The sequence below is a fragment of the Macaca mulatta genome, chromosome 20, assembly GCF_049350105.2.
Source record: "Macaca mulatta isolate MMU2019108-1 chromosome 20, T2T-MMU8v2.0, whole genome shotgun sequence".
In the NCBI taxonomy this organism is placed as follows: domain Eukaryota; kingdom Metazoa; phylum Chordata; class Mammalia; order Primates; family Cercopithecidae; genus Macaca; species Macaca mulatta.
Genome location: NC_133425.1, coordinates 8,777,743 through 8,799,664, shown reverse-complemented (window position 1 = coordinate 8,799,664; position 21,922 = coordinate 8,777,743). Strand labels below are relative to the sequence as shown.

The window sequence follows — 21,922 nt, the reverse complement described above, 5'->3', positions numbered from 1 at the left end:
CAGGATCAGCCACAAAGCCCACCTGCTTCAGCCTCTAATGGCTGTCTTTCCTTTAAAATCCTACCCCTGAGATTGTGTACCATCCAAACACTGCTGGAGGAGACAAACTAGACAGTTAGCCAGTCCACCATACATTCACATTCTCCAAACTTGAGCACCCATTGCCATTCAAATACTCTAGGAATTATCTAAGGCAGATTTCTGACATGTTTGCCCAAGTTCAGGAATCCTTCCTTTGATGATGCTGCCTCCATTCATGGAAAAAATGAAGGCAATGTGGATGGAACTCCTCACATTATCTCTTGACTTGAAAATTTCTCTGCATCCTCCTACATTCCCCCTTCCTTCTCTTCTGTTTCAAAATTGAAGTAGTTCCAAATGTCAGCAGAATTATTTCTGAGTTACCCAAAACTGAAAACAACCCAAATGCCCATGTATAGGTAAATAGAGAAATAAACTGTGACATATCCACGCAATGAAAAGGAAGGAGCTACAGCCACATGCAACAATATGGATGAATCTAAAATAAATGATACTGAGTAAAAGAAGCCAAAGAGAGCGCATAATGTTGATGTTACTGATATAAAATTCTAGAAACTGCAAATTAAGCTATAGGAAAAGAAGCAGACTCATTGGTTCCTGGGAATGAGGCAAAGAGGAGGAGGGGAGGATCATAAAAGAGCAAGAAAAGACTTTGGGATAATGGACGTATTCATTATCTGGATAGCAGTAATGGTTGTGCATGTAGGTACATTTGTAAAAACGTATCAAAGTGTATACTTTAAATATACACAGTTTATTGTATGTCAACAAAGCTGTTAAAAAATGGTTTCTTCCTTCCTAGACTACCTACTGTATCTGAATACTCTTGGTCCTATTCCTTCTTATCTCCTATAAAACACTTCATCCCTTTCTTTCCTGCACCATTATTCCCTTTCTCTTGCTTCCTGTCTTTTGCACCCCAGTGGACCTTGTTGGCATAAACTAGTGAATCTAAATCAACTATCCTACCAACTGATTTCTCTGACCTCTTTGCTTCTCAGCTGCAATCTCTTTTTTTTCCTTATCACTCCAAATATTTATAATGGGCAATGCCCGCCCACTCCAACATATCCCATTTATTCCTCAACTCTTGTCCCTTTTGCATCTCCCTCCACTACTCTAGCAGAACTGCTTTCTTCTAGATCTTTGAAGATGTCCAAACTGTCACTTCAATAATGTCTTCTCAGTTTATTCCCTCCAGGCTCTATAGCCCAACATTCAACTGGTTGAATGTCCAATCTGAACATCCTACTGAGGTCTTAATCAATAGTTCCTCTTCTTCAAACCCTACCCCGTGAGCTCTCCAATGTTCTGTCCTTGTCTTTCTCTTCACTCCCTACTCTTGATGAACACCAATTCAAGCTTTTTTTTTATACAAACGGCTCACCATGCTACCTTTAGCTCTGAACATGTTCTGTCTACTTAGTTTCTTTAATGATTTGTTCTGAAGGTATCTTATCATGAACTCTGATGAAATGGTCTTCATTCCATGTATTTGGATATGAAGCTCCTCAGTGACCCCAGGGCTGGGACACTCAGTACCAGCCTCAGCCACTGAATGAAGATAACGCCACGCAAGCCAGGAATGGAGACTGATTCCCATGAGAGGGCTTATACAGGATAAATCCAAGAGCTTTTCACAGGTGGTGACTGGAGCCTGAACTTGCAGGACAAAGCCAGAGAGTGGAGGTGAGGACGAGGAAGCCAACCCAGGATGGTTTCCCATTAGAAGCTGATGGACATGTTCCAACAACCAGGCTGTGTCTATCCTCCACCTGGACTTTTTATCGTACGGGCCAACACACTTCCTACTGAGTTTTCTCTTTCCTGTTACCAGAAGACTCTGAAAGGTATAACCTTCTGACTATGATTTTGAAAATGTTTTCTCCTACTATCATCACGATAGATAAAAGCTGTGAATACCTGTATGCTAGAATTTGACACATTATCATAATTAACAGAAAACATATCCTATATCCTCCAAAGGCTCTCCAAGGAAAGAGAGCTTGTCTGCACATCAGATGATCTCACTGCAGTGCCTGGGGCACTGTGCTCACCCAACACGCTATTTAAATTCAATTGTGTTGATCTCTAAAGTGTTCTTTTTGCAGGGTAAAGATGTGGAGCATCTCAACTCCCCAACTAGATTAAATTTCCTTTAAGCTAGGCATCACTAACCCTTTCTTTTTATGTCTCATTTCATAACTCCTCTGACTTAAACTCTTCTTAAAGCTTTTAAAAAGCATTGCTTGTAACATGGAATTTCAACCCCTTATCAGACCCACCAGGCCCGTAGGATGTTGAATCCCTGCTCATTCCTCCCAGTTCATCTTTTGCCACATCACCTTCAAATCCCCTTCACCATGCCGGAAACATACTGGCCTCTTCTTAGGACTTTGAATGAGCCCAGATCTTTCTACCTTTACAACCTTTGACTGTGGTATTCCCTCTGCCTGGGATGCTTTGTCTTATCACCTTAAGGACCATCTCCTTAAGAAATGCTCCCAGACTATACGTCTGCAGGTAGCACCTCTGTTCTTTTTTAATTTCCCTATGGTACCCATATTTTCCTTAAGACATCTATCGCACATGCTATTTGCCACATGCTCAGTTTCTGCCTCTCATACTGTTACAAGAGGGAAAGATCATTTTGTTTGATTCAACCATGCCAGCTAGTATGAGTCCCAGCCCTAGTAGAAGCTTAATAAATATTTGTGAGTAAATAAATGAATACATAAAATTTCCACAGCAGTTAGCTTAATAAATAATGTCTGATTGCACCTTTTTTCAAAATCTGAAAATAACCTATCCAGGCATTACTACTATTGATTATCACAAAATGGCCAACACACAGTAAACAACAACCCCATCACTACTGCCTGGTAGTCAACGCAAAAGCAACAAACACCTGCTGATCCAGCAAACTCATTTAACAGACCAGGCCTAAGGTACAGCAACTAAATACAAAAAAATCAGTAGCAGGAGAGTTCAGAAGAACCAGAATGTGGAGACAACCCAAATATCCATCAATGGACTAATGAATAAATAAACATGGTCTATCCATACAGTGGGAAACCCAACATGAATGAACCTAGACAACATTGTGCTAAGAGAAAGAAGCCAGACACAAAAAACTATCTCTAAAGCAGATTGGTGGTTGCCAGGGACTGGGGAGAGGGAGAATGGGGAGAGTCTGCTTAATGGGTAGGGGGTTTCCTTTTGGGGTGGTAGGAACATTCTCAAACCAGATAATGGTGGTGGTTTTGCACTACCTAGTGAATATATTGAATACCATTGAAATTTGTACATGAATAAAATGGTTAAAATGGGTAAGCTGTATGTTGTATGTATTTTACCACAATAAATTTAAAAGAGAGGAAGACAACTAAAAATTTCAGAATGTATACTATTTTTTAAAAAAAATCCTCAAAACTAGCCTCCAAATGAATGAGGTGGCAAGTAGCCAAGTTAGTCAGTGGTTGCTTTTATCATAGGAAATGTATCATGCTTCAAACCCATAAACTTCTTCACAAATACTGCCTTTCCAGAGGTCTTGGGACAGGAGGAAGAGGCAGACTTGCCTTGCACTTAAAAAATGTTCCAGACAAGAGGTTTGGGGTGCCCAAGCTTCTAAAGAATTCTGCAGAAAAAGGTTCCCAAATGCATGTTCCATATAGGTTTTGTGGTATGCATGATTACTTTATGTGGCACACAAATGAACATTATTTAATTTTACTGTAATTATTTTTGCTGAGAGTTATATTTGATTAATGGTCAAAACACCAGTTTTCATTTACAGTGATGATAAAATGTCTGTTGTTTATATGCCTGTTTCTAATCCATTTAATCATTTGTATGCAATAAAATTTACTCTGTATGGTGTATAAAGTCACATAACCATCACCATTAAGATACAGGACAGTTCCCTTATTCATCCAAATTCTCTCACCCTGCCCCTTTCTAGCCCCTGATCTTTGGTCCAGCAATAAAAATGAAGAAACTAGGGACAAACACTGCAATCTGGATGAGCCTCAAATGCATGAGGCTAAGGTAAAGAAGCCAGGTTCAGAGCTTTGAGGTATGAATGAGGAGTAGCTGCAAAGGGGCACAAGATTTGTATTTAGGCTGATGGAAATGTTCTGAAATTAGATGATGGCAATCATCACACGACTCTGTAAATATGCTAAAAATCAGTGAATTGTACAACTAAAAATATACTAATTTTATGGTATGTAAATTATAACTCCACAAATATTTTATTTTTGTTTATTTAGAGACAGAGTTTCACTCTGTCACCTAGGCTGGAGTTCAGTGGAGCAATCTTAGCTCACTGCAGCCTCAAACTCCTGGCCTCAAGCCATCCTCCCACCTCTGCCTTCCAAGTAGCTGGGACTACAGACAGGCACCATTACACTCAGCTAAATTTTAAATTTCTTGTAGAGATGAGGTCTCACTTTGTCGCCCAGGCTATTCTCGAACTCTTGGCTTCAAATGATCCTCCCACCTCAGCCTCCCAAAGTGCTGGGATTACAGGCATGAGCCACCATACCCAGCCTCCATAAAGACTTAAAAAATATTATCTTACATCAAATTTTTTTTTTCCAAAAAAAAAGATACTTCATTGGGATCGCATTCTAGAAAGGCAAAACTACAGGAATAGAAAATTGATAAATGTGCCCCTTTACAAATCAATGAAGTTAATGAAAAAATACTTTGATTTAAATGAACGCTAAGAATGAATGCATGGAGATGAGGTAAATTTCATTCAGGAAGCTGGTATGATGAGCATGGGCTTAGGGACTGATCTGTTTGCCGGAGTCCCTGGGTGGATGGGGATGCGCCCCTGCTACCATTCCCAGGGCTGGGGTACGTGCCCCAGCGCAGGTTTGCATAACCTCCCACCCGCAGCCAACACATCCACTTACTGTGGCGGTGCCGGAGACGGTCTGAGCGTTCGTGTCCGCCGGGCTCTGCTCGGAGTGCGTCTGGGCGGGAGGGTACAGGTTTAACGTGTGCTCGGGAACCGTGGTCTGGCCTGTGTACTCTGGCGCGGGGTGGGGATGAGGGGCCGTGTATTCCGCGGGGATACCGTTTTGCGGGGGAGCAAACTGGGCCGAAGCGTAAGGCTGAGCCATTGTGTCAGGGGCAGCGGCTGCTTCCTGATTACCCTGAAAAATCAAAAAGGTGGAGAGAGGGAGAGAACATCATGAGAAGCCACGCTTCAGAAACCTTCCTCCCAGATCCCAGGACGATCGTGCACTGCGTACTTTCTAGGGGTCACCATGGTGCCACCAGCCCGAGATGGACCAATCTATGTTCATCTTCACCAGACCCCATAAGGAAACAGTAACCATCACTTCTCCCCATTTTACAGATGCAGAAACCGAGGCTTGGAAAAAATAAAGTCACTTTTCCCAAGCCACCCAGCCTAATATTCAAAGACGACGAGGAGGGTCTGTGGCTTACTAGATGGGAATTTTTTTTTTTTTTTTTTTTCTGGCAGATCCTTCTCATTTCATTCCCATTTTGGAAGCTGTGAGCATTTAGTTGTCCGCAGTGACAGCAGAACCTTGATTTGATACTTAAAGTGCCAAGAGAGATTAAATTGAACGTGTGTGTTCTTGAGAGGAGACACAATTTATGTAAGCATTTGAATTTAATCAAAGTTTTATGTGACTTGGCTCACATAATGGGAAGATGGAGTATCCTTTTAATGGTCCTAGTGTCTGTGTCGTTGTGTGTTATATTGTGTGTGTGTATGTGTGTGTGTGTGTGATCTCCCCAGTGCCAAAATAAAGCAGCTGATAAAAATTCAGGGCCTAATTTGGACAACGATTGTTCTCTCTGACATCCCCATTTTAAGCATTTCTGAAAAATATTGGATTTAACTCTTAGTCTCTTTAGTCCATGCCTCTCCCTCCCTGCCTTGCTTTTTTATGAGCACGGAGTATTATATAACAATTCATTCTTCAGATCTAGGCAAAACATGCAGTGTGACAATTACAGCCAACTCAGAAGAATTTTAAAAACACACACAACAAAAACCTGAATTCAAATGCTTCCATTTCAGGAAACATCTCTCTCTCTACCTCCTCCTCCACAATCCTACCACGACACACACACACATGCGCGCGCACGCACGCACACACACACATGGCATAAGAAATGGTAACCCAAAGGTCCAAATTTTCCATGGTCTCAGTAGATGGGATCAAACAGTCAGAAAGACAGAGAGAGGAAAAAAACTTAGCAATTAAGCACACGAAATAGCTGCCTCTCCCATTGTCTGTGGTAAATTAGATGTGACTTTAGCCCTCGTACAATGATACCAGGGCAAAAATATCAGAATTGCTCCTTATCTCTTTGGTACTCGCCACCAACATCCGAAATCCTCTTTCTCTAAAGCAATTTGAGTGCAGCAAAAACATGATGACAGAAAGAAGGGAAGAAAAAAATAAGTTTGTTCTCAGAGCAGCACACAGAACTGGTGCATTTGTTTAGAAGGGACCTTAATTAGAATGTTAAATATGACACTTGGAAGAGAACTAAGCTTAGGATAAGTTTAAACATTTTACAAGTAAAAACATTCCCATCAGGCTCTTCCCTCCTCCAGACAAATTTCTCCAAATGTCTGTGCCATTGGAAACAAAAGGACACAAGCGTTTCTTTCTCTTTCTAACATTTTCCCATAGCACTGGGGCCATGGAGGGTGTGCCTATGCTGAGGCTGAGTTGCTGCTATCTATAAGCAATTAACCCTGCCCATCTTGGGAAGCCACAGAAGACATGCACTGATACTGCTGGTCTGTCATCACTCCTGTTTCTTCAACAAGACCCCAGTTTCCTTCTGGGGGACAATCCCACTCTCAGCCTGTATGGTGCACATAGAGTTGAACCCAGCTCCTGGTCACTGCGAGATGAGCCATAGGACACCAGCCTGGCCAATCAGAAGGTCCCACTGAAACAGTCCCATGGATTTGGGTTCATGCATATCTATCGAGTGAGTCCATTAGTGCGTTAAGGCCTAGCCACACCACTGAGTCCCAGTCACCCCGGGGTTTTGCTGTAGTTTTGGGGAAGAAGTTCTCTTTCCACTCTGGCAGCTGTAAAAACAACATACACCTGGAGCTGCCAAGCGCTGACACTTAGGCTGGGCATGTTGCCTCACGCCTGTAATTCCAGCACTTTGGGAGGCCAAAGCAGGTGGAATACTTGAGATCAGGAGTTCGAGACCAGATTGGGCAACATGGTGAAACCCCATCTCTACTAAAAATGCAAAAATTAGCCGGGCGTGGTGGCACATGCCTGTAATCTTAGCTACTCAGGAGGCTGAGGCAGGAGAATCACTTGAATGTTGGAGGTGGAAGTTACAGTGAGCTGAGAGCGCACCACTGCACTCCAGCCTGGGCCACAGAGCAAGATTCTGTAACAACAACAACAACAACAACAACAACAACAACAACAGAACTGCCAATTGAAGGGGACCTATCTACAGGTGAGGCCAAACTGGAGGAAAATGAAGAGAAGAAACTGGGGAATAGAGAGGTTTCTACTGAGTCCCAGTGACATCATTTGAGTCTTGAATCCAGCTTTACCCACAGTTAGCACCACCCCTGTTTGTTTTAGTTACACAAGTCAGTAAACGTCCTATATTTTAACAGCTTTACTTAGATATCATTAACATAAAAATTATTTATGTAAGGTGTATAACGATGTTTTGACATATGTATACATTGTGAAGTGACCACATTCCAGGTAATTAGCATATCCATCACTTCTACATGATTTCCATTTGTGTGTGTGGTGAGATTTAATTTAATATCTATCCGCTTAGCACATTTCCAGTATATAATACAGTATTTTTAACTCTTGTTCCCATGCTGTACTTAAATCTCCAGAACGTATCTGTCTTGCAAAACTGACACTTTATACCCTTTATCTCATTTTTTAAGCTACTTTTTCTGTTACTTACAACCAAAAGGGTCTTGACTAATTAAAAAAAAAATCTTCTGCTGTTTTATAACTAAACTAGTGTCTTTTCTTTTTCTTGGCTGTTCAGGGAACATATCCTTCTGTACAGAAATTTCATAGCGATGCCACTTCTCTATGGGTGATGAAAAGCCCCAGAAATGTTGGGATCTTGGGAACCATCTGATGAGACATTCATTGTGCCAGAGGCAGCTTCTGCTCAAAGGTCTGTTTCTGTCTCCCCAACCTTCTACCTGGCCCATCTCTGAATTGAAAGATAGACTTGTGTAAACTCTTCCAAAGCAGTGGTGTGGACAATGATCATATGAAGACAAAGGCTTCCCTCCTCCACCTCCAGCAGAAGATACTTTCACCAGGAACATATATAACCCTGGGGGCTTTTCATCAGTGCAAAGCAACCTCAGGAAAAGTGGCCCATTCCTACTAGTTCCTGCAAAAAAGCCAAGGCTCCTGGTAGACTTGGAGCTATCTCTGTATCGAACAGAGAAGGGTCATGCCCTCCAGAAGCTTATGGTAAGTTAAGGGAGAAGAGCTCCATCCTCTCAACTCCATCAAGTCTTCACATTCACTGCCCCTCAGCTTGGAAAGCCTCACCTGCCACTTGCCCAGCTAGTCCTTACTCTTCCTTCAGTTCGCACCAAGAGTCCCTCCTCCAGCAGGCTTTCCTTGATGCTGAAACCCAGTCAGTTGCCCATCCCCTTTATTCCACTGCAGCTGGATAGTCATAGCTCACACAGCTCCAAGTACTGCCATGACCTGTTTATTTGTCTGTGAGCTCCCTGAAAACAGGACACTCTGCCACATTCCCTGTCCCATCTCCATGGTCCAACAGCATACTAGCTGCAAAATGGATACTTATAAATGTCTGCCAAGTGAATATGTGCTTGAAAAATGACCTCTGGGCTCTGTAAAGCCTAGTCTGGCAGCAGGAGATAGGGTAGGGGGATGAAGAGAGGACCTAGCAAATGACTCATGAGGCAAACCTGGCCCAAATTTTGTTTTTGTAAATAAAGTTTTATTGGAACACAGCCATGCTCATTTGTTTACTGTCTGTAGCTGCTTTTGTACTACAAATGCAGAGTTGGATAGCTGTGACAGAGACTGCCTAGCCCACCAAGCCTGAATCATCTATTATCTGGTCCTTTGTGGAAAACGTTTTCTAATAGCTGTGGCAGAATGTCATTAGATATGGGGTCACCAGTTGAGAAGCCATTATTGCATAAATAGTTTGGGCAGGAAATAAAGCAGGCAGTGAAGCAGAGAGAGAGAGAAAGGGGCTGTATTCTATCTAAACCAAAGAGGGGTGATACCTAGTCTTGGAGACTGGCAATATTGAAAGTGGTGCAAAAACAGTGAGTCAGAATCTTTTGGGGAATTTACTTTCCATTAGCAAATCTTTAACCTGTAAACACATATGCACACAGGCTTTAAATCTGCATAAGTAGGCTTTGAACAGAAGGTTCATGATGGCCTCAGACTTCCATGAAAAGCAGCCCCTTCTCCTCACTGGTCCTCAGAAGAAAACCTAATAGGTGGCAGGCACGGTGCTGGGTGCCTCATACCGGCAGTTCTTCCAGAGTGGTGACTGCTCCCCACAGGACATAAGGCAATGACAGGAGACAGTTTTGATTATCACAAATGAGGGAGGATGTGCTACTGCCATCTAGTGGGTGGAGGCCAGGGATGCTGCTAAACATCCTACAGTGTACAGGACTGCCCTGAACCACAAAGGACTGTCCCACCCCAAATGTTAATAGTGCCAAGGTCCAGAATCCCCACTTTGCATGCAATGCATCTCTAATCTCAATTTACCTTGTCATCAAAGATGCTCCAGGCCAAAGCTGGGAATAATTATTCAAGGTTACAGCCACAGATAGTTCTTAGAGAAGCCAAAAGTTAAACCAAGGCATCTCTTATCTAGCAAGAGAATCACCTGGTGGGTAGTTCACTTCGTTCACTTCATTCATTCATTCATTCATTCTTTTTATTTTTTTGAGACAGAGTTTTGCTCCTGTTACCCAGGCTGGAGCGCAATGGTGGGATCTCGGCTCACGGCAACCTCTGCCTCCCAGGTTCAAGCGATTCTCCTGCCTCAGCCTCCCGAGTAGCTGGGATTACAGGTGCCCACCACCAGGACTGGCTAATTTATTGTATTTTTAGTAGAGATAGGGTTTTACTATGTTAGCCAGGCTGGTCTCAAACTCCTGGCCTCAAGTGATCCACCTGCCTCGGTCTCCCAAAGTGCTGGGATTACAGACATGAGCCACTGCACCTGTCCACTTCCCATTTTTAAATAAGCAACTCCCTCTCTATCATATACACCATGGACCTGTGTTTTAGCTGTTGGTGTGTTACTCCCTGTGAGGAAGCCAGGGACTAGGGTATTTGATTCAAAGATGCCAGCAATTCCAATGGACATGTTAGGTTGGTGACCATTCGAAAGGAGTGGGGCAGCAGCCTGGGAAACTTCTGCAGTACCTCAAGCCTGAGGCCTGACTTTGAAATGCTTTGAGGCTATCTGAGGAAAGGCAAGGGCCAGCTGGGGGCATCACATAGTGCCAATGCAAACCACCCACCTCTATCATAAGTTGTGCAATTCTGGCAAACACAGAGCACCATGCTCTAGGCTAGCCATGGTAGCCAAGGAGCCTGCAGTTAGCATCCAGGAACATGGGGCTCCAGATTTCATCCTGTACCTAGAGTTCTCAAACAGATGTTGGTGGGACCCCCCTACAGTGACTTATTAACACTGACAGCCGTTCCAGAGAGACCCTAATTAATATTCGCAACATTTGCACTTTAGGCTAATTACAGCTAATATTTAATTAAGACCATTGTACTTCCTATGGAATTATTTTTCACCTTCAAATGGCTCCAGAGATGTCTTTGTTTCCTCCCTAGTGATGTTCCTGGATTCTTAGCTTTGCTGAAATGTATTTTCTGGAAAAATACATTGACATTAAGGGCACCTTTTCAACTCCAGGTCATAGCAAATCCTAGGCACCCGAACAGGCTCCTGGGTTGGAAACTGAAGCCAACTTCATGTAGGGGACAGTGACAGGCAAAATTATTTGGAGCATTCTGGCTAGACATTCCCTCATTTGCAGAAGCCTTCTTTCTTCTACTCCAGTGCCAAGTCCCCACCTTTCCCTAAATAAGTGGAATGATCAGAGTTTCTGATATCTGCAGTCAGGGTGCTTGTGGGTGTTCCTAGTTGACGAGCAGGATGATCTGCCTTGCAATTGTTCCCCACACCATCAAGCAAACGCTTCAGAAGCTTTTGCAAACTTAACGTTTAATTTCAGTGCCTGGACTTTCTTGAGTTGTTACTCAGTACACAAAAAGAGGATGAAAGGAGGCCAAGCTCTCATGCTTTAAAACCCACTATTGCTGCTGTAGAACTGACTAGAACCTTGAAATAAACAACATTTATTAGGATAAACTTAGAAGAAACTTTCTTCTCCCCAGTCACCAAACCTCTCAGTCAACGAGAGCGACTCAATGACAGCAGGATGGAAACCTCTCATTACTTAAAACACTCTAACGTGTAGTTTTCACTCTAGTTACCAAGAGCAAAAGGATTATTAAAATGCAACCAAGTCTGATTCCTAAAAGCAAAAAAAAAAAAAAAAAAAAAAAGTCATTTCAATTTAAATATTTTACTGAAGCATGAAATAGCCCGGCTATCATTGCTATTTTAAGACAAACACTGTAATCTGACTATTAGCATAGTGTGCCGACTCTTGTATGCACACAATCAGAGGGCCACTCTTCTAATGCTCAGACAATTTCTTTGGTCACTAAAATATCCTGAACCCTGAATTTTCTCTCTGAAGTGGACTCAGGAGACAGAGTCAGAGAGAAAAAAAAGTGAGAGGCTTTTTTTATTGTTCTTTTTGTTTTTCAAGACATTGCCTTTCTCCCAGTTGTTGCCCTGAGTGGTTTAATAAACTAGTTTTGAGAAACTAATAAGACAACCAAGAGCGGTAGCCAGTCAGGCTTTGCAAAATCTTTTGGCTCAAAATCTAATGCAAACCGTATCTCAACTGAAAAATAATCTTTAAGTGGCCGAACATGAAATGGGTCTATTCTTTTCCATGTAACTACCTGACTTTCACTGACAAGGCAAAGTACCTGCTTTCATAGCTGTCCAGGTGGACTTTAAAATAGACAAGTATTTTCGTGTGTGGGTGTGTGTTTGCACACTCACACGCCTGTGTTTCCCCACCTTTATAGTCAGACTTCTTGAGCACACCCTCCCTTTCTGCATCTGGAATTTATTTTTCCCCAGTTTATTTCCTGCTGTGGAGAACTTCCTCTGGCCTAAACTCAACCCTTATAATGAAGAAATGCACAGGAATTGTCAAAAGTTAATAAGCCAGCTGATCGTATCTGTCTACACAGCCCAGGAAAGCAACGGTTCCTGCAGTGGGACCCCCCACCAGCATGGACTCACTGGAGGAAAACTATCCATTCTTGGTGGTTGCCTGCAGTTTTCTGTCTTGCTGACGGTTTGTTTTACTTTAGTTTAGGAGCATGGTCTACGCCACTTCTCTGGCAAGAAATCGCGCATATTCAGAGAAACCCTCTTGTGCTGAACCGAACTGAGCTAAACCGCATCATGCCCTAGGGGCATTGGAACAAAGAAGAAAAATGCGAAAGGACACCATTAACCTGCTGGTTCTAAGAACCGCTCAGTTCCACACATCAAGCAGAAAGCGCATGCGCGCACGCACACATATATACACACACACACACACACACTCTCTCTCTCTCTCTCTCTCTGTCTCTCCCCACCAAAACTCCTCTCCTTTCCCCGGACATGATTCAAGGAGCAAGCTCCATGTCACAGACAGCACAGACTTAACGCAAGAAAAGCTTTCAGTTTCATTCAAATCACAATTTTGAGTGAAAGATTAAATGGAAAAAAAAAATACCTGCTGCACCATCCTGCTTCCTTTCTCCTCCATAAACTTAGCAGCTGTTCTTGTCCCACACCACAAAGCATCTGCCCCAAGCACGCCTCAATTACGAGCGAGGGTGTGCGCACTGTACAATGTGTGGATGATTGGGGTGTCGAGGAAGGTGGGGGGCTGAGGCCGCCTGGCTGACCTCCCCCTCAACATCTGACTGCTCCCAAAAGCAACCCAGATGGGACTTTTTCTGCCAGCAATGCCTGGCCCATCAATCACAGCTTGCTCCTCCTCTGGCTCCTACTCTCAGTTTCACAGCGCACCACTAAGCAGATGATTATATAGAGGAGGAAGGGGGAAAAAAAAGAAAAAAAAAAACCTCAGTGCTCGACCACATTAATAGCTGTTTAAAAAACATTAGAAATACGATTCTGTGCATCGCCTGGAGCTGGAATTTTTCATTACTAAACTAAATATATGGTATGCAAAGTTATAAAATCCAGCAGGGAGCTAGCTACTATCTTATTTTATTTTTTCTGAAGAGGGGAGGGCAAACATTCAGGGATAAAAGGGAAGAGATAGAGGAAGGATGAAAAAAGCTTAAAGAGATAGACAGATCGCAATAGGTAAATTTTTAAAAATACTATGAGAACATCAGAGAGCATGAATTTGTAACAAAGCTATGTGGTTAGCTGCAAATCGATCTTAAAAATACCATAACTGATGATGACTTGGAAGATTTTGAAATCCAGCTCTTTTGCAGACTGGCTGTGTAATCTTAGATAAGTTATTGTGACATTACAGGCACTAGTTTTTGCTTCTGTTTAATGGCACCAATGATGAATAGTTTCACCATATTATTGTAAGGATCTAATTAAAAATCAAATCACCAAAAACTACACACACACACACACACACACACACACACACGGCCTGGCTCATAGTATGCATTATGTAAATGAATTCATTCATTCACATTTAATGAAACGATAAGCAAAATCCAAAACCATCTTTGTCCCTACAGACCTTACAGCCAAGTGCAGCAGCAGACTTCAAGAAACAAAAAATAAATAGTAAGATGACCACAATATTCCAGTGGTGATAAATGCTATGAATAAAAAGTATAGGGGTCTTGCTTTCTCCTCTCCTTGGACTTTTGTCTTTTCATGGCTTACCATTTTTTTTTTCTCTCCCAGTGAGCAAAAACAAGAACTCATACACAAAATTCCCCAGTGAAACCCCACATCAATGCCAAACGCAGCCTCTTTATTTAAAGCTGCAAATACTTTGTTCTTCCTTTATTATGAAAACTACAACAACCAGAGTGAAATGTCAAAACAATTTCGGTTATTATTTGCTCATGTCTTTCTTGCTTGTCGAGGGAGAGGTTCTGAGAGTCCCATCCACCCTTCCTACGGATAGCTGTTTATCACCAAGCCTCCTTGCTATAGAAAGAGAGATCTTCCCCTACTGGAGGGAATGGATGGGGTTTCTGAAGCGATTAAACTTGTAATTAAATGGTATAACAGAGGAGGAGGTGAGGGTGGAAGGGACCGCCTGGAAGAATTCAACCTTCCTGCTTGTCTGTTTTGCAGGTTCTAGTTCAGGTGGCCCCTGGGCGATGTTTTTCTTTTTAATTCCCAGCTCTTCAAGGTTGGAAAGAAAATCTGGATACACAGTATTTGTGCCCGTCCTTACATTTCTATTTCCAATCATACTTTGGGGATCTCTGCAATGCATCACAGAGTGAGAGTTAAAACAAGCAGCCCTTTCAGATTCTTCAAAGGGATGTGTCAGCTCCCCTCTCTAACTACATAACCACAGAGGACAAGAGGCCCTGTCTCACGAGACTCCAGCTCAGTATGTGAGGACAGCAGCCATTCGCACAAATCATAAGCTCTTGTCCTCAACTGAGAAGCCAAATTCTGTCCTCCAACCTGTGAAAGAGAGACAAGACCAAGACGGACAATTCCCTGGTGATAGCATTAATGTCCTAGGGAATAATGGAGAAAATACTCAAAAACAAACAACGACAAAATAACCAACCAGGCGCAGTGGCTCATGCCTATAATCCCAGCACTTTGGAAGTCCAAGGCGGGCGGATCACTCAACGTCAGGACTTTGAGTCCAACCTGGTAAAACCCCATCTCTACTCTAAAAATACAAAAATTATTCAGGCATTGTGGCAGGTGCCTGTAATCCCAGCTACTTGGGAGGCTGAGGCACCAGAATCGCTTGAACCCGGGAGATGGAGGTTGCAGTGATCCAAGACTGCATCACAGCACTGCAGCCTGGGAGACAAGGTGAGACTCTATCTCAACAAGCAAAGAAAAAGAGACTTAAATAGAGAAAGAGTTAGAGTTTCAGGTGGAAACAATCAGAGAGATGCAACAGAACATGGGTCCTTAGTCATTGGAACATGAGTTCCTTGGGTATTCTTTTAAAAATATCAGATTCGGGCCTGGCGCAGTGGCTCACGCCTATAATCCCAGCACTTAGGGAGGCCAAGGCGGGTGGATCACGAGGTCAGGAGATTGAGACCGTCCTGGCTAACACGGGGAAACCCCGTCTCTACTAAAAATACAAAAAATTAGCCGGGTGTGGTGGTGAACGCCTATAGTCCCAGCTACTTGGGAGGCTGAGGCAGGAGAATGGCGTGAACCAGAAGGCGGAGCTTGCAGTGAGCTGAGATTGCACCACTGTACTCCAGCCTGGGCGAAAGAGTGAGACTCCGTCTCAAAAAAAAAACAAAAACCAAAAAACAAAAAAACACATCAGATTCCAAGGCTTCACACCAGACCTACTGCCTCTGGATCTCTGAGGGTAGGATCCAGGGACGGGCACTGTCAAAAGGTGGCCCAGATAGTTCTGATACCCAATCCTGGAGAACTGTCAGTCTGATCTCTTAGGCTGTAAGACCCATGTAGGGGATCATCATATCAACATTTTTTAAATGAAATAAACTACACACATGAGAGAAGAATAAAATACTTAAGAGCTGGTATTGTTTCATGAAAACTTTATGTGGAGGAATGGGTTCGGAGTGTAAAATCTTTTATGAATTGTGGTAAAAATAAATAAATGGAAAGAAAACCACTATGCTGGGCCAGGTAATTTCTAGTGTTAGTTACTATCTAACCTTTTAATGCCGTGACTATGAAATCAAAGTCAAATATCGAGGCATCAAGAGCATAATGGTGAAACTATTGGCAAGTCATTCAATATGTGACCCAGTTTCCTTATTCTTAAAATATAAATAGTAATATATATTATTCTTCACAGTGAGACTCTTATGATGCTTTAGAGGGAAAAAATCTACTGGAATGTATTTTAGAATCTAGAATGTCCTGTATGCACATACGTCCCATTGTGGAGATAAAATTGGTCCTCCTTCTAGTCCAGTGAAGTTCTTCCTCTAGAGAATCCAGGAAGAAGTGATGTGTGTTGGACTCTAACCTACTTTAGTGAATACTAAACTCATTATGGTACCTTTGGCAGATAAGAAAACTGATGTGCCAAACAAATGAAAAATACTTGCCAACACATGGATCTAGTACATTAGTAAGGGAAAGAACCAGGATTTTAACATAGTGTGGTCTTATTGAAGAATTCTTGAATTACTGAATCCATAATAAGATAAAGATGAAGATGGTGGTGGTGGTGGTGGTGGTGGTGATGATGGTGATAGTAATAATGGTGATGGTGATATCTGGTAACGAGGATAAGAAATAATCAGCACACCAATTATGAGCTGATTATTGTTCTAAGCACTAAGCATACAAAATTCAACAAAGTAGCTTTGCCTACATTACCTCATTTAACAAGAATCCAATGTGCTGCGTCTTTTTATCTTCTTTTTCAAGCTAGGTGGGATTACTTGCTCATGCTCACACAACTTATTAGCGCTAGGTGCCCAAATCTGTCAGAATCCTACATTATATATTCTTAAATACTTGGAGATGAATTCAAATCTGACCTCATTTAGATAAACATATAAACTTTGGTTCTGATAACTACACCAGCTTACAGAATTATTTTTTTTTTTTGAGATGGAGTCTTGCTCTGTTGCCCAGGATGGAGTGCAGTGGCGTGATCTTGGCTCACTGCAAGCTCCTCCTCCCGGGTTCAAGCAATTCTCCTGACTCAGCCTCTGGAGTAGTTGGGATTACAGGTGCCCGCCACCACGCCCGGCTCTTTTTTTGTATTTTTAATAGAGACAGGGTTTCACTGTGTTAGCCAGGATGGTCTCGATCTCCTGACCTCGTGATCCGCCTGCCTCTGCCTCCCAAAGTGCTGGGATTACAGGCGTGAGCCACCGCACCTGGCCAGAAAATTATCTCTTGAACAAAGAACTCTGAAGTTGTGCTGAAGCCATAATTCATAGAATCCAACAAACAACAAAGATGACAGAATCCATGTTACAGATTCTAGCAAAGCTACCTGTGTCATTTCACTTCCCCAGCCTCAATAGGGAAGCACAGATAGAGGATGGAAGCCATCTTGCCATGGCTGACAAACACCAGCCCCAGAAACACAAGCCAACCGAGTGGGCGGCCGACTTGCAGTGAGGGGGTGTTATGTTTGCAAAATGTTCCATCCTGATATTCCATTTGGAGTTAACAGAAGGCAATGGAGAGGTTGTTTTTCTCAACTCTTTAAAAGTCACTGACAATAAAATATTTATGCTACTTTGTGTAAGTCAGAGACCTGGATATGGTCACTTCTGAGGTGATAATTCCAAAAGGAAACATAGTTAACCCTTAAAAAATTAGCAACATCCAGAACAAGTGAAGTTCCCAACCAACGCATCAGGCACTTAGGAAGATGGAGTTTCTCACTTTTCCAGGGTCTCACAGGACCCTGTCTTACCATTTAAAACCCCTGTCAAAGTATGACATTATATACACATTGTGGTGTCCATCTCCAACTGGACTGTGAACTCTATGAGTACAGGAACCTTGTCTGATTTCCTTTTTTTTTTTGTCTATCACTGTTGCCTCAAGCATCTCAGTGTCTGAGGTGCACACACATGCAAGCACACATACACACACAGACACATACAAAAGCATTCAAAATGTTTTGTTGAATAAAAAATGAATCCCAAGCTAGTCCCTTCATTTTTACTAGTACTGAGACATGTTCTGACTCACTCAGCACCTCGGGGCACTGAGCGCAAGGTCAAAACCATCCACTGTTGCCCTGCATTACTGAAAAAGTTTCCCCATTGGAATATCTGAACACTGCACTGAAGCATTTCTTGCCAGAAAGGCATGCCGCATAGGGCTTCACCTGTCTGTTTGTGAAATTGCTGCAAATGCCTTATTATTGCCTGTTATTAATATAAACTAACAACCAGAGCAGCTGGTATTCTTCGAGAACCTTCTAAGTATCGAACAATGTTAGTCACTATATACACACACACACACACACACACACACACGTATATATACGTGTATATATACACGTGTACGTGATAAGTGAGATTTTATGTATATATATGTGTGTGTGTACATATATATGTGTATGTATATGTGTGTATATATATGTGTAATCTCACTTCATATGTGTGTATATATGTATATGTATATATGTATATGTGTGTGTATATGTAATCTCACTTCATGTGTCTGTATATATGTATATATGTATGTGTGTATATATGTGTAATCTCACTTCATATGTGTGTATATATGTATATGTATATATGTGTGTATATGTGTAATCTCACTTCATGTGTGTGTATATATGTATATGTATATATGTATATGTGTGTGTATATATGTGTAATCTCACTTCATATGTGTATACATATATATAATCTCACTTCATCTCCACAGGAGCTAGAGTAATAAACTCATTTTTAGCACACCCACTTCACAGATAAGGAAACATAAGGTCTTGAAGTGAATAAGTGCAAATCCAGACCTCAAATCTAAGTCTTTCTCCAACAGTGAGGTCCTTTCCTTTATCTATAATTGACCTTTTGGTGGGCTAAGATAAGAGGTGATATTTGTGAGAGTTACGGTGGAACAATTCACCATTAAATATTTCTGAGACATTCTAACAAAGCCTTTTAGTATCCTAGGCAAAATTAGAGGTTGCCAGAAAGGCGCAAGACCGTGTTCCTGCCATCCTAAGATCCAGAACCCAGGTAGGTTAATCACGTTAATGATGATAGTGTTACTGATACATTCTTGATAATAACAATAATACAATTAGAAGGGCTTAAGCCACATGCTTGCCACTGCCCTAAATGTTCTGTAAATAGAACTTCCATCAATGCAGCCCACAGCCCAATGATATAGGCAAAAACATCATCTTCATTTCATAAATAATAGGCTTTGAGAGGCTAAGAAAATTATCTCAGGTCATGATGGTTGCATGAAGAAATTTATACCAACCCAACTCTGAGCCCAGAGCCTAGCCTATGACTGCCATTATTTTCAACTTTTTATTTTCGAATAATCAAAGAGATATAATTATACAGACTTTCAAAAAATGTAGAATAAGGTCTTGGGTACCGTTTATTCATTTTCCCCCATGATAACCTCTTGCATAACTATAATACACTGTCAAGACCAGAAAGCACAGCTGTTGTAAGTACTTGGCTATCAATACAACCATCACCACTGCCATCCATTCCTGAGTGACAGCTGGGGCTGCCCATCACTGCCAAAGATATACTTGTATGGGCAGAAGGGCAGATAGACAAGTAGAAAATCAAACTCTGCAAATAAACATTGGCAAAAGTGAATTTTTGTAAGGCAAAGAACAGACAGATACATTTTGAATTTTAATTCAATAGGGATTCTCCGCCTCCCGGGTATGCAGGAAGCCTCAATCCTGAACAGACTTTCATAATCCAACTCCTTTCACCAGCCCACTTTTTCTAAAGGGGGAAAAGTTCTTACTAGTACCACCAGAGTAACATCAGTGTCAAATTCACATTCAAGATAAATTTAGATAACTTGTGCTATTGCTAATACTACTACATTTAACCAAATCCACAAGAGGAAAAGGATGGATTCTGTCCCCTTAAATAGCTGGCTTGCAGTTACCCTACAGATATAGTTTGAGATAATATCGCCATGTGACTTATTCCATCATAGCTGTCCAGAGTATTCTCTGTCTGCTTCTAAAGAAGGAAACTGATAGATTTAATGTGAGACAACTTTCTTCGTAAGAGAGGAAGTCCTTATACATACAAACAAAACCAAATAGCTTAGAGAGACAGCAACTCCGCCATGAATGTTGCTGACTATGGCATACCACTAAGAATGTCACCAAGGGTCTCTTGCTAGATTTGGAGAATTGGGAGCATTAAGTCACACTGATGAAAGGCGAATCATATACCCTCCCCCCTGGGATTAGGTTACAGATGACGGAATGTTCTTGTGAAGAGAAAAGTAAACATTCTAGCTACAAAGTAGTGCAAGGAGTGGATACCATCATCTTGGACATGCATAAATTCAGAATAATATATGTTTTTATTTTTAAGACAGAGTCTCGCTCTATCACCCAGGCTGGAGTGCAGTGATGCGATCTCAGCTCACTGCAACCTCAGTGTGCCAGATTCAAGCAATTATCCTGCCTCAGCCTCCCGAGTAGCTAGGATTACAGGCACCTGCCACCACACTTGGCTAATTTTTGTAGTTTTAGTAGACAGGGAGTTTCACCATGTTGGCCAGCCTGGTCTCAAACCCTGACCTCAGATGATCTGCCCATCTTGGCCTTTCAAATTTCTGGGATTACAGGCATGAGCCACTACTCACAGCCAATTCAGAATCATTTCTTATACCACACTGTAAATTTTTCTACCCATCAAAAAAGTCTGTGCCCCACTACCACTAATTGACATACCTTCGATTTCTTCTTCAGCCCCTTCTCAAAGCTAGGTACCTAAACATAGCCTAAACAATCCAATGGCTTTGTGGAGGCATGATATAGTGAGAATTTAGCAACTACCTGCCACCCCCACATTGTTTATAAAGAATGTACAAAGCCAAGCATCTGCCTGTAGTTTTAATTATTCAATTTTCTTACATGAAAACCAGAGACCTCCCATAATGTTGTAAGCTCTTTAAGGGCAGGTGGTTGTCCATGTATCTTTAATGGTTCCCTCTTTTTCTTTTGCACATTGTAATCAGGCGTTTGACATGATAAATATCGTTGGCTTGCATTCACCTCACTTGTAGAAAGATGTCTAATCTGGTTACTGCAACAGGCAAAGATGATAAAATATGACCTTGTCTTTCATTGTGTGTTGCGTAAGTTTTAGCCTCTCATAGTTTGCCAACTGAAAAAAAAAAGGCTGTCATAAAATGAATGATAGTGGGACTTGGAAGAAATGAAATTAGGAGAGACTGCCAGAAAGCAATGGCAATGAACTATTCAAATAGGCAAGAACATGATACACAATTGTTTTAGGAGTTAAGTATTGAGTATCTGTTGGATGGCAGGGACTGTGCTGTTTGGGGGCTACACTGGTGAATAAGATAGACATAGCCCAGGTACCTCTATAGCTACAGGCTGGCAGGGGTCATAGAATAGCCTAGAGATTTACAGTGCAATAGGGTACATGCCCAGAGAAAAGAAATGTCAGAAACGAAAGGATTTATCAGGTAAGGTTTTCCAGAAGAACTGATGTCTAACCTGAGGGTCTTGAAGAGGGAGCAGGAAACAGCCAGGTGGTAGGATATAGACTGACAAAACAATACGTAGAAAGGCCAACTGCAATGGTAAATGTTAGGATACAATATCTCATACCCAGGGTGGCAGCATCAGTGAAAATGAAGTAGAAGAAAGCAATGAGGACATTTTCAGAGTCATAGGACCTATAAAATAGAGAGCTGGGCTGAAGACCTGGAGGCTACTGGATTGTAAGTCTCTCAAAAGCAGAGACCTAGGTTCTGTCTTATAGGACACCATATCCCCAGCACTATCGGAATGGCATGCACAGAGTGAGTGATCAAACACGAT

The 21,922-nt window shown here is 42.0% G+C and overlaps 1 protein-coding gene across 50 annotated transcripts in view; it reads right to left on the bottom strand.

Annotated features, from left to right (window-relative positions):
* The window catches only part of RBFOX1 (RNA binding fox-1 homolog 1), a 2,485,711-nt gene that overhangs the window by 188,557 nt on the left and 2,275,232 nt on the right, over positions 1-21,922 (bottom strand). For 45 of the 50 annotated variants that reach the window (XM_077985562.1, XM_077985561.1, XM_077985605.1 and 42 more), the window contains one exon: positions 4,968-5,210. In XM_077985562.1, coding sequence (XP_077841688.1) covers positions 4,968-5,210 — 243 coding nt within the window. Of the gene's footprint in view, positions 1-4,967; positions 5,211-12,967; positions 13,209-21,922 lie in introns of those variants that run through there. The other 5 variants (XM_077985602.1, XM_077985585.1, XM_077985571.1 and 2 more) reach the window with 1 other exon arrangement.